This window comes from Thermobia domestica, chromosome 2 (genome assembly GCF_964235325.1).
Source record: "Thermobia domestica chromosome 2, izTheDome1.hap1.1, whole genome shotgun sequence".
NCBI classification, from domain to species: domain Eukaryota; kingdom Metazoa; phylum Arthropoda; class Insecta; order Zygentoma; family Lepismatidae; genus Thermobia; species Thermobia domestica.
The window spans coordinates 72789736-72803934 of NC_137455.1; the positions used below are offsets into that span (position 1 = coordinate 72789736).

At 37.3% G+C, this 14199-nt stretch overlaps 1 protein-coding gene across 1 annotated transcript in view; it reads right to left on the reverse strand.

The window, feature by feature from the left end:
- LOC145679074 (sodium-coupled monocarboxylate transporter 1-like) overlaps positions 1–12777 on the reverse strand; it is an 80021-nt gene extending 67244 nt beyond the window's left edge. The window contains exon 1 of the mRNA XM_081749669.1: positions 12580–12777. Within this exon, the coding sequence (XP_081605795.1) occupies positions 12580–12767 (188 nt within the window). The 5' untranslated portion in view covers positions 12768–12777. The remainder of the gene's footprint in view (positions 1–12579) is intronic.
- Positions 12778–14199: the final 1422 nt, after the last annotated feature.

Sequence of the window (14199 nt, forward strand, 5' to 3'; positions counted from 1 at the left end):
TAATTTTTGGAAACTATCGTATAGCCACCTCAAATTTAGGAAGTACGCGGGTATACGCTACATTCGATCAATAGTATACTCATTTCATTGGAACAAACAACAACTGCTTTTCACGTACTTTATTTCAAATCAAAAAATCTCACTAAACAGCTTGTCGTCAGGCTGTTACCGCGAATGATGTCTAAATTCTTTTAAAATTTTTGCGTTTTCGGGGCGTGGGAACCAAATTTTCCGAGAATCTCTTCTATAATGGAAAACAGCGCTCTAAACGTGCAATGATTTTTCCTAAGATGTCACATGCGTTGTCCTTACCTTCCATATTTCAAATTCAATTCAAAGTCTGTCGATTGGATACAATTTGAGCAAGCCAATATGGGATGGAACCAGTTTCTTTCTAATCGCGAAAGGATGTTCCGAAAAAATGTGGTCTTTACTATAAGAGTTAAGAGGAAATTAAGTGAATATATTTTCACCAAGAAAACGTTGGCCTCCACAAAAATAACAAAACATATGACCTATCATTTGTCTATTTCGAAGCATTCACCGTCGTTCCCAATACCACCAAATACAACAGCGAACCCCGGATTAGTACTGCTCATTTGTAGCTGCAATTGACATCAAAGAAAGTAGCAATTGATTTACAAAAAATACTCAGCATCTAGTACTAGCAGAGGTGGACTGACTATGTAAAAAGGGCGCGGTGACATACTCTGGGAGGGCGCCGTCCATCTGAGGCTTTCGCTTGTATGGAATACCCCCTCCTAATAAACGAAAGTGCCGGGGGGCTTCCCTCGGAAAATTAGTACACAAAAAACAACAAAAGATTAAGTAGCTATTGCAGTTAATCACGATAGAATTATACAAATTCAAAATTTTCATAAACAAACAAAGAGACTTTGAGTACTAAATACGAGGCGTGTTTTTTAAGTAAGGTCCGTTTTGTTATAGACACTAGTAGTTCGCGCACATACTAGCGCGTGCGTCGTGTACCGGCATGCCTCGGGAACAACTGTGCTCAGTTTCAACTCTGTAGCTGACCTGTACGGTTGTGTTCTGTGCTTTCACAATGTTTAAGACTATCACGTCGCCCGCCGCGTGTGAGGTTCGCTCAGTGATATGGTTTTTGTCAGCAAATAATCTGTCTGCTGCAGAAATTCATCGACAGATTTGCGAAGTGTACTGTCATACTGTTATGAGTGCAAGCAAAGTGCGTAAGTGGGCACGAGAATTCAAAAGCGGCCATGACAACGTCCATGATGAGGACCGCTCCGGTCGCCCTTCTTCGATTACAGACGATTTGGTGGCTTCAGTTGAAGTGAGGGTTCGTGAGAACAGGCACTTCACAATAACAGGTCTCTCAAACGAATTTCCTGACGTGTCGAGATCAGTGCTTTACAAAATTGTTTCTGAACACCTAAAGTTTAGGAAACTGTGCTCCCGTTGGGTCCCGAAAACTCCTAAAGAGGACCACAAAAACCAAAGATTTGAGTGTGCCATGAAGTTCTTGACTCGTTATCACGAAGAAACTGACGGCTTCTTGAGTCAGATCGTAACTGGAGACGAAACATGGGTTTCGCATATCACGCCCGAATCGAAGCAACAGAGCACGGAATGGAGACACACACACTCGCCTGTAAAGGTGAAGGCCAAACAGACTCTGTCCCAGCGCAAAATCATGACGTCGGCGTTTTGGAATAGGCATGGTGTTTTGTTGGTCGACTTCATGCAACGAGGAACCACTATCAATGCAGAAGCATACTGCCAAACCCTGTGAAAGCTACGCAGAGCGATTCAAAACAAACGACGCGGCATGCTGACAAAGGGATTGTTCTTCTCCATGACAATGCAAGACCTCACACTGCAGGTCAGACCCGCGATTTGTTGGACAGTTTTGGCTGGGAAGTTTTAGACCACACACCCTACAGTCCTGATCTTGCACCGAGCGATTACCATATGTTCCTCCACCTCAAACAACACCTCAGTGGCAACCGTTACAATGATGACGACGATGTGAAAACGGCAGTGAACTCTTGGTTATCGGAGGAGGCGGCAAGTTTTTATGAAGAGGGTATTTTGAAATTGGTTGAGAGGTATGATAAGTGTTTGAACAAACTTGGCAACTATGTCGAAAAAATAGAGTAAAGTATGTACTTTCTGAAAATACATTTACTTTTTTGAAATGACCTTTCGCTGTGTACTTATGTTCAAACGCCCTTACTTAAAAAACACGCCTCGTATATTAGGCCTATATAAATCTGCACACTTTAACTGAGACTACAAAAATCACACCAGTTGTTTAAATTCTTCGGCTACATTTGTTAACAGCCTAATTATAACTGAAGATTTGAGTTAAGTTTTGGGGCTTATGCTATTTTTCATACTTCTGTACTTTTAAAGCTATGTTCATCATAACATTAACTTATTTTTCATCTATTTTTAAAACCATTAATAAAAAGTATACATGAAACATTTACTACAAATTAACAAAAGTAAATTTAGAATTATATACCTACCTAGCGAAAAAAGAAATTCAAAAACAAAACTGAAAAATGAAAGTAAAGTCACTGCTTCATGCTTGAAGGAGCCTTCGCATCTCCTTGCTTTTTTCACACATTTTGTCAATAATAAGATTGTTGTCTATTTTGGTCAGAATGTCTCTTTCTGAGTGCATCAAGAACATTAATTCCAGATGTTCATCTGTAAGTCTTGAACGGACTCTTGTTTTTATGTAACGCCACTAGCGCCTCTAACGGCGGGAGTGGGAGGGAGATACATGCAAAAATGATCCAAAATAACCGAGATTAGAGTCAAATCAATATATTTCCAAATCTTCCATCCATAGTGTTGCCATCCATAGATATTACAGTGTGACCAGAATTTGAATTGCCCAAAAATCTAGGTTATGGCAGCGGCTAGAAAAATGAACCCAACGTCAATTGATGACTTATCATCCTGTCTGTGTTTATTGTTAACTACTTTTTAAATAATATTTGTATTTATTTTATAATAAAGAGTACAAAATAAATAATTTTTAATAAACAGTAGAATTAAAATACAAATAGTTATTTAAAGAGTAGTTAACAAGGAACATAGACAGCATCATAAGTCATCAATTGCCGTTGAGTTCATTTTTTTAGTCGCTTCCATAACCTAGATTTTTGGGTAATTCAAATTCTGATCACACTGTAATTTCTATGGATGGCAACATTGAAAATTCTTCGATTCGTATTTTCGGGTGAAGAATAACATTATCTATTATAGAGGTAAGTTACATTTCATTATCTCTTTTCACTTGCGAGAAACTGGCAAAAGAAAAATGATTAGCTTTTGAAAAATATTTAGTAGTCTACCCTCTTAAGACGCCTAACTATTGGTATTTGATATGTTTTAAAGCAAAGGAAAATCCCATATTCATGATATCATCGTACAGTAAATACTGGATATCCTACAATGTTATTAGCGTTAAAAGAAAAAAATATTCAAAGATAGATCATTATAATCGATAGATTTCATTGACCTGAACAAAATGCTGAATGTAAATCCTCATGAGAAGTTTTCGAGAAAATCAATACAAAGTCAAGTTTCTTTTTTGTAAGCCTAAGAGTGCATCGTGTGCGTTAAGCTGAAACTGATCCTGAAGTATATACAGTAATCAAGAGTTTCAGTGATACTGCTTAAAGAGATATAGGCCTAGCACAAAATTATGATCTACTCAAACTTTATTTTCTTTTGTTTTACACCGCTTCCAAATATAAGATAAACGTATATTAATCGATATATCAAATTGAGATAAACAAAATGACAAGCTTGAAGATGAATTATCATGCGTAGTTTTCGAGAAAATTGTAAGAAACGAATTTTCTAACGTTAAAATGCATGTCGTTTGTTCCCAATCTGATGCAACTGATGTTTTTTATACTGCTGGAAAAGTTTTTATTATTAATTTATGTAGGACTGTATAAGAAAACTATGAACCGTTAAGTAGCAGATTACAGCTATTGTTATTTGAGTTTTCCTAACAATGACCCAAATACTACTTGTAAAGAAATCGTGCCAATATTTATTAAAGACGGTATATATATAATTATATTTATTATAGCGGTATTTAAATTTGTATATGTATAAAGATAACCCCATATTTTCTGTTTGAGACTTCAAAATATTTTTGACTAGTCGCCACTGTTCAGATATAGTTCCTGCTCTCTTTAGTATTACATATTCCTGACAGGAATTTACATTCAGCTGCGATAGGTAGAAACAGTGGTGGGCCCAGTCTAACGCCAGGCAAGGGCGCCGATTTTATCTATAACTTTTCGGGGGCATTCAGATGTGTGTTTGGTTGCAGACAAAGGTCTAAGAAGGCATATATGAGGATTTTTAAGACAAATTGAATTCAAATTATGCCAAATATTGTATATTCATAGAAAATGCATACAACATTTAAAAGATATACATATAAAAAATACATATTTATAAAAATATATGGGTCCCACATGAGCTTTTGAGAGGCGATCCCCACGGATCGGCGCCCTTAGCGCCGGGAGTTCTAGCCTCTAAACAGTAGTTTATTGAGTGACAATAATAATTGGAATTGTTATTTATATATTTTTGATTGTTTATAGTAAGCGTTGCCTTTTATTCTTTATTGGAAAATTTTCGAAAAATTACACTGTAAAAAATCGTCGTGTTATTTCAACAACATGCCTATGTGTTAACACGATTGTGTTATAATATGTAATGTACCATTACAATCACGTAATGTGGTCTCCGCTACTTTTATCACCGACTGTACCATGCTAAATTTTCCGAAATAGGTTTCAATATATATAAGTTACATTCTCTTAAATTGATTATAATTATACTTTTAAGTAACGTGGAAATTCAGGATAATTCTGTTGTAACTATATTTTGGGGAAATATCTTTATTCATACATTATTTCACGATAACATTCAGTAAATGGGTATTTCAAATAGGGAAATATTGAAATCATCATCTTAATGCTATACAAAAAACTAGGCCCGCTATTGGGCAGGAATCTTTAGAAAAATTACCAATCGAAATTTTTGCAGAATATTTTGGACCCCCCTCGTCCTTCTTGAGATGACCATATCCTCTCTGCAATCCGGTTTGATCCACATTTTAGCATTTTCTATTCGTTTTGTATTCTCCGCCGCCAAAAATCTCTGCTGTGATTGGAACTATTTCCAAAACAGGTGCATTTCGCCAGCCCCCCCCCCCCCCCACCTTGAAGTTTCGAGACAAAACCTATGACAATCGTTTGTGCTACGTTTGTGCCGGAATATACCGCAAAAACTTTCATTTGTACCACTTCCAGTACGAAGTTATAAAGGTTTTAAAGTGGGGGGGGGGGGCTGGAGAAACTGCAGCCTCCAACCTTGGAATTTCGAAACAAAACCTATGCCAATTGTTTGTGCTACGTTTGTGCCGGATTGTACCGCAAAAATTTCCGTTTGTATCACTTCCGGCACGAAGTTATAAGAGAGTTAAAGTGGGGGCCAGGGGAAACGGCAGCCTCCAACCTTGGAATTTCGAAACAAAACCTATGCCAATCGTTTGTGCTACGTTTGAGCCGGAATGTACCACAAAAATTTTCGTTTCTACCACTTCCGGTACGAAGTTATAATAGTTTTAAAGTGGGGGGATGGGGAAACGGAAGCCCCCAACCTTGGAATTTCGAAACAAAACCTATGCCAATCATTTGTGCTACGTTTGTGCCGGAATGTACCGCAAATATTTTCGTTTGTACCATTTCCGTTAAAAAGTTATAGGAGTTTTAAAGTGGGGGCTGGCGAAACAGCAGCCCCCCACCTTGGAATTTCGAAACAAAATCTATGCCAATCGTTTGTGCTACGTTTGTGCCGGAATGTACCGCAAAAATTTTCGTTTGTACTTTTTCCGTTACAAAGTCATAAGAGTTTTAAAGTCGGTGGCTGGTGAAACGGCAGCCCCTACCTTGGAATTTCGAAACAAAATCTATGCCAATCGTTTGTGCTACGTTTGTGCCGGAATGTACCGCAAAAAATTTCGTTTATACCATTTCCGTTACAAAGTTATAAGAGTTTTAAAGTGGGGGACTGGCGAAACAGCAGCCCTCAGTGCCGCATTGGAACAAGGTAAAACAAGAAAACTGCTTCCACCCTATCGGGAATCGACCCCGCGTTGCTCAATCGCAGGTAAGCACTTTTTGACAAAGTTAACCCGACTCTAATGATTTATGATTAACGAACAGAAACACAAGTGTAATCAAAGAAACAGGCGTAAATTTAAATTAAATCAGGGATGGTATCGAGTAGGGGTGCGCACGAGTCGAAGCATGTCTCGAATCTCGACTCGACTCGACTCGAATTCGAGTCGAGACACACTTTGTAAAATTCGAGACGAGTCGAGACAAATGTATTTCTCGATTCGAATTTTCGAGTCGAGACACGACTCGAGTCGAGACTGCTCGTAAAAATGTCGACTCGACTCGAGTGTCTCGGAAATCTTTCTATAATTTTTAATATTGTTTTGAAGAAAGTATTCACTTAGAAACAGCCTTGAAACTAATTCCATCATTTTATTACTTTAGAAAGGTACATAACTCATAAACTTAATAGTTGATCTATCGAGATCAAGATTTAATTTTCAGTTCAATTCAGTTAATTAAAACTGTCACTAATCACTAATCATTATTATTATTATCACTAATAATAATAATAATAATAATAATAATAATAATAATAATAATAATAATAATAATAATAATAATAATTATTATTATTATTATTATTATTATTATTATTATTATTATTATTATTATTATTATAATCAGGGATTTAATGGAGGGTATACGTGGGTATACGGCGTATACCCACCTCTAATTTTTGGGAACTATCGTATAGCCACCAAAAATTTAGGAAGTACACGGGTATACGCTACAATCGATCAATAGTATACTCACTTCATTGGGACAAACAGCAACTACTTTTCATGTACTTTATTTCCAAAAAAGAAAAAAAGAAAAAGAAAAAAAGAAATCATTAAACATGGTCGTCAGGCTGTTACCGCGAATGATGTCTAAATTCTATTAAAATATTTGCGTTTTCGGGGCATATGAATCCAATTTTCTTTCGTCTATAATGGAAAGCAGCGCTCTGAACATCCAGTGATTTTTCCTCAAGATGTCACATGTGTTGTCCCTACCTTCCAAATTCCAAATACAAATTCAAAGTCTGTCGATTGGATACAATTTGAGCAAGGCAATATGGGATGGAACCAGTTCCCTTCTAATCGCGGAAGGAGGTTCCGCAAAAATGTTGTCTTTACTTTAAGAGCTAAGAGGAAATTAAATGAATATATTTGCGCCAAAAAATCATTGGCCTCCACAAAAATAACAAAACATATGACCTATCGTCGGTCTAGTTCGAAGCATTCACTGTCGTTCCCAATACCACCAAATACAACAGCGAACCCCGAATTAGTAGTCCTCATTTGTAGCCTCAATTGACATCAAAGAAAGTGGCGATTGATTTTCATAAATACTCAGCAGCTACTACTAGTAGTAGTTTTTCCTCAACCTACTGAACAAAAAAAGAGACATTGTAAAAATAAACATTTTTCTTTATTGTGTAAAATTCTTTCACATAAAAAAGAAAATTTGTTAACAGAAAGGGGTAGAAAACAAAAGTCAGGAAAGACTTGTAGCGTATGAGCATGTCACAGCAATCTTTAATCATTTTGATACAGCCGTCACTTCGAAAATATTTGCTTAGTAGTGTTTAACCCTTTGGGGATTTATGGTAAAAATCAGTACCATGGAGTAGTGTTATGTTTAAACGCTTATTAAGCTCATATAACACGTATTGAACCCATTTTTTATTATTGGTCAAGTCAAGCATAGGCCAAAGAACACCCCAGATGCGCTTTGGAATCAGATGGTAAACTTGGCGGTACCAAGTGGGTGTGGAGGGGTGTGACTTTTTTCCTTAAGGGAATTTTTTAAAAATCCCACCCTTAGTTTTCAAGATATTAAAATTAAAATTTTGCATACGGATTGTGTGCATCTTTCAGTATTTCTCAATTTTTTGAGATCCCTACCTGAACCCGGACCCGGGCACGAGGGGTGCTAATATTTCGAGAGCGTAATTTTCAGAAAAAAAAAACGGTTTTCCCGCATTTTCGTATTCATGTGTATGATACAGACATGTGAGTGGTACCGTTGGAACGGGCGCGTAATACTGAAGAAAATGACGTTTGAACCATGATCCTAACCCAAATAGTAATGCTGTAGGAATTTTTAGAATATATGTATATATAGTGTGGTCCAAAAGTAGGTATACAGCCTAGCGTACTAATAGACTTATGGCATTTTATGTAATTCACTTATTATTATCCATACAGATTTAACTTACGCTAGTTTATTATTTGTTTTTGATTTCTTTTCACTTATACCCTAAAGTCGGAATAGACTGAAGTATATAACCTCATTATCTTAATAAACTGTCATACTTAATCAATGCAGGGTTGTATAAATACTTTTGGGCCACCCTCTATATCTATAAATGGATCGCCTTCAGATTTTCAAAAAAAAAAAAAAAAATCTGCTCTTTGTTTTCAAGATATCAGATTGAAATTTTGCACACGCATTGTGTACATAACAAATTGTGTATTTTCCAAGAGATTTTTAGATCCCTACATGAACACAGGCCGGGCCAGAGGGGCGACATGTTCCGAAAGGGGTGACTTTTCAAAAAAATCCGGTTTTTCCCGAACTTTCCGGTTCAGGTGTACGATACGGACATGTGATGGTACTGTTGGAAAGGGCGCGTAATACGAAGAAAATGGCCATGATGCCAGGCCAAATAGTAATGACGATGTAATTTCTTTGAATATATATAAATGGGTGCAAAAATCTTGAAAACAATCGGAAAAAAACTCCCGGTTTCCCCCGCTTTTCTCGTTTCTGGTGTATAATACGGACAAGCGAGTAGTGCGAGTCGGAAAGGATTGTGCTTTATTCTGAGAAAAACAAGGTATGAACCATGATTCTACGATAAATAGTAAGGAAGCAGTAACTGTTTCAGTGAAAGTCTAAAATTTACCTCAAAAAGTGGAAATCCCGAATATGTTTAAACTTTCTTTGTGGGTTGACGAATTAAGAGTTTCTTCGCAATTTGCAAGATGTCCAAAAAGACGTTAGAAAATTAGCTAAATAGCCATCCATCCTTACTGGTATTTCCAAGCTTTTGACAGATTAAGTGAATACTGGAATAGTACATCAGCTTATAAGTCCAGGCAGCATCCTTTTCAAGTCCTTTTGTCTGACAGTATACTCGAAACACCTTTCAACATCTGAGAAAATGTCTGACCACGAACATTATAATCTAACTACAAGAGCTAGACTTGCGGGTTTTCTTATTTGCTTCCTCGGTTTTAATAATAATAAATAAAACTTAGTTTACAACTTTTATTTCTTTTGAAAAATACTTTTAGGAGGAGAACATTTTTTGTCTGTATCTATTTTTCCTTTTTTTCAAGGTGCGTATTTATTTTATTTGTTTAACAATCACCAGATATAGCTCAGAGGCCATTTTATACTGCATATCTAACAACAACAACAATAATAGAAAGGATTTGGGAAGATATTGGCCAGGGCCTGTTTAGTAGGTACTATCCCGGAATTTACATTGTAGAACTGAGGAAAACCACAATCAGGATGGTTGGCAGAGGGAATCGAACCCACGACCTACCGAATGCGAAGCCACGCTCTACCACTTGAGCTACTTCTCTCAGAAAGATTGTCGTTTGTGATTTTTTTAAATCGCTCCTGACGGGAAACCCAAACCTCGAATCGAATTATTGGATTAAAGTTTCAGATGGGTATACCGATAGTACCCGACTCGAACTTCGGCGCTGGTATCCGGGCTTAATTCAACCATAAATTGGCCTCAAAAATGTTCTCCAAGGTGACTATTTGTTGTTTGGTCGAAGCGGCTCTTTTGCAGAGCTTCTCATAAAAAACTAAATGTTTACTTGAAAAAAAAAAAATATCGGACAAGAACATATGAACAAGAAAAATATTCGATCATAACGCCGCTGCAGGCGTCATGCTTAATTCGGTTTAAATTTGTCTTGAAATTGGCATCTAGAGCAAAAGAAAGCTTCGTGTATGAAGATCGCAACAAAGACTAGATTTGAACTTATGACAGTGGTATGACCTAAGTTTATTTCTGCTTTTCCGAGACATCTAAAATTCAAAGTTCTAGGTGTGGTAGTTCATGAAAACAGCTTGTCTTCGTATTATTGTATTGTTCATTTGTCTATTCTTTTTACTTAGCTATTAACGCTTCAAGTCATTAATTATTTGCTCATTGGGACATAACTGTCATTGTTTTAGTTGAATAGTTGAGTGACACAGTAGCCTAAGTACCAACAGCAATAAGGCAGATATTAGTTTTAGCACGGATACTAATTTCGACATTATTGCTGTTGACACTTAGGCTACTGGGTCACTCAACCTATCAATTCTAAAACGATCATGCGCCAACGAAACCAAAATTAAACTTTTTTTATTTTAATGCAGCTATGATCCGACAAAAGAGAGCTAAATTCATTCCCCGAGCAAAAGAACAACTCAACACAATTTGGGAGAGAAAGAGAGAGGTTGTAATCTGCAGGACGGACAAACTACAGATTGAGGGCGATTAATCTCTTCTTGGTTATGGTCCTGATTATCATAGCAGCCAATAGGCTGTGGTTCGCGATCGATTTACAATGTTACAATTCAAAATTTCAATCTTTAATTACTCCAAATACGCTCAACATTTTAACTCAAACGAGATATGTGTATTTCTGTGTACATTAAATACACGCTTTGAAAGTGTCATAGTGATAGATAGGATCAACGGAATGAGCAAGGTGGCGGAAACAACATTGGTCCAAGTCATTTTTTTCTTCGTACAGTTATAAGTCATGCAAGTATAACCACTTCTACAACCTGACCTACTTAACGCAGAGAGCTAAATAAGATCTTAAATTAATCTATAACATTATAGGTAATCTTTTTCTTAGTCTCTGGTTGATATGTTAAGTGGTTCGGTAACTTTCTTGAAAACAGCTCTCCACTCAGACTTTTCTTCTTACTTCATATAATATCCTGCTTGTTATGCAACCGATACGCGCAGAGAGCCAGTGTGAGTTGCCTATAAGCAAGGATAAAGGATATAACTTTCTTATGAACTTTGAACTTTAAATCTTAATAGTGCAAAGGCTAATAGTATTGAAACACCCGATATATATATATATATATATATATATATATATATATATATATATATATATATATATATATATATATGTGTGTGTGTGTGTGTGTGTGTGTGTGACAAGGGATGGAGCGTATACCCACCTAAAAAATTAGCATTACATCACTGATTATAATTGATTATCTAGTTTGTATAAAACTATAGCGATAAAGTGAATGTCATAAATTCTCCAAATGAGATGGAAAGATGCGAATCCGTCATGCTTCAACGGAACAGCTCCTTGACACCGGTACTGCGGATGGAAACAAGCCAGCGGCGACTTAATTATGCTCTGGGAAATATTCACGTGAGCATCCATGTGTCTAGCGAAGCTTGAGCAAGGCACCATGACGGCCGAGGCGTATCGCACTGCTTGCAGACTACGTACACTCCTTCATGACAACCATGTTTCCCAACAGTAGTGGCATTTTTCGACAAGATAATGTACCATGTCACAACGCCAGGACTGTGATGGAATGGTTCGAGGAACATAGGGACAAGTTCCAAGTGATGTGCTGGCCCCCTAGCTTGCCGGATCTGAATTCAATCGAACATATTTGGGATGTGATTGAACATGACGTTAGAGCGCATCGCCCCCCTCCTCGGAATTTAACGGAATGAGGTGACCTGTGTGTGTACATGTGGTGCCAACTCTCTCCAGCGACATACCAAGAATCATTGCGTCCATGCCAAGACGCGTCGCCGTTGTTATCCGTGACAAAGGTGGACATGCTAACAATTAGGTAGGTAGTCAAAATGTTTTGGCTGATGTGTGCATTATTTTAACTCTTTTTTTTTTTCTCAACTCAAATTTCGAGACGTCTGAACTCACACAACATGGTAAAGCTGCAAACTAACTATGGTTTAGCCACTCCCTTAATCATATCCTAGATCCGCGGCTGGATATATAGAGAGAGATAAAAGAAAGAAAGACAGAAAAGACTGTACGTCAGCAGGGCATTTTGTTTCGGGAGGGGCTTGAGCCCGATAGTTACCCCTAAATACACCACTGTACATCAGTCAACCGTTCCCATATTATCTAACAGGAACGAAACAAATTTTGAGTAAGTCAACTTTAATAGCTATCAACATCAAAATTCGAGACGAGAATGAGATTTTCGAGACTGACCTAAGTCTCGTCTCGGTCTCGTCTTGATGTATAGAGGTCCATCTCGGTCTCGTCTCGGTCTCGGTACCATCCCTAAAGTGTTATGAAATACTTGTCCAACTTAATTCTAAACTTTAAAAAAAAAATCAATGTTTTGATCTACTTACGTAGCTAAAAGAGACATCGCTGTTGGGAAGGTTTGCATTTTTCTGCTTCCAAATAAATATTCAGTGACAGATGTCTTTGTACGTCGACAAAATCCATAGAAAATCCCAATGCAGATGCTGAGAACAAGTACCATTGCCATTACTACATAATCCGCCCAACCGAAATAAACGGCGTCTTGATTCGACATGTTTCGTTCAGCTCTTCTTAGACAAGTCTGAAAAGAAAACTATACAGGATGAATCTCCTTTATCTAATAACAGTTATCAAAAGCTTAGCAAAATCCTTTTAACAACACAAAGCAAAGTTCCAAAATACACTGACATACTTTTAAATCCTTTCAACAACACAAAGCAAAATTCCAAAATACACTGACATACTTTTACAATCTTTTAATTTTTACAATTTAATCTTGTCTTTATGCACAGGGACAAACTTATGTTTCATAAAAAGTCGTGCCGGTGACACAATTGAAAAATAAGTCATGTGGCCGTATTGTGATGAGCTCTTCAAAGAACACCATAGAAACGGGTCCTTGGAAATAAAACATTCGTGTTCGTCAATTTTCAGGCGAATTAACCACACACTACACAACTCTCGTTGGTGGTTTCGTGCAGTTGGTAAGATAAACAGTTGGATTAATGGACCACATAAGTTGGCATTGGCTAACAAAGAAAACCATTTGGAGGTGTCTAGTTCTCTAAGTGTATGGAACAATCTGCGCAAATCTGTCTTCAACATTGGAGGGGGACGGGTAAGACTTTTCCCATAATCTTTCTTTCTTTCTTTTTCTTTTTTTCTTTTTTTTAAGTGATGTTCAAAGTTTTTATGAAGTTGAAAAACAATGCTGTGAAGGATCAGGGGAATAGAGTTGTCTTCAACATTCGGGGGCGGGCAATTTGAGGTTTGTTCTGGGGTAGGGAGAGATAAGACTTATATTACAGTAGATGCATCTGATTTCTGAGGTGAACCTGTTGTATATTATATATCAGGCGATGTGCCTAGGTAGATGAAGTAGTGGTACATATCAGTATTACAAATTAGTGCCGTAACACATTCTGAAATCTAAATACATGTATATTTGTGTTTCTAAGACTTACTTAGGCAAAAAAAAAAAGTAATAATAATAATAAATAATAAAATCGGATTATTGGGGGGATACTTCCCTAGTTCCAAGATTGGGGGCATGCCCCCCTCATCCCCCTGGGATTTGTGCCAATGTACAGGACAACCGGGAAGGTTTCCTCCATCAAATTGTCACTTCTGATGAAAATGGATCTGCCATGGTAATCGTAAATGATCAGGATTAGTCGGATTACGATCAACGTACAGTATGGTTCCACAACCATCCATCCAGCTGTAGAAGATATTATTACCGCATGGTGTTCTATGGCAGGGGTAATAAATCATGTTTTTCGTCGTTAAAACGAAACCGTCACTTTGGATCATTACAATGTTGAACCCCATAAATGCATCAGGAACTTGTCCGCAAGCACCAAGTAATGGTAAACAGACATGGTGTTCTCGTATTACAGAAAAACGAGAACTGACTCCACGTGTCATTCCAAGGACAGTGCAATCTCTCCATAAGTTGCAACGTGGAACTTTCCTCACCCTATGCA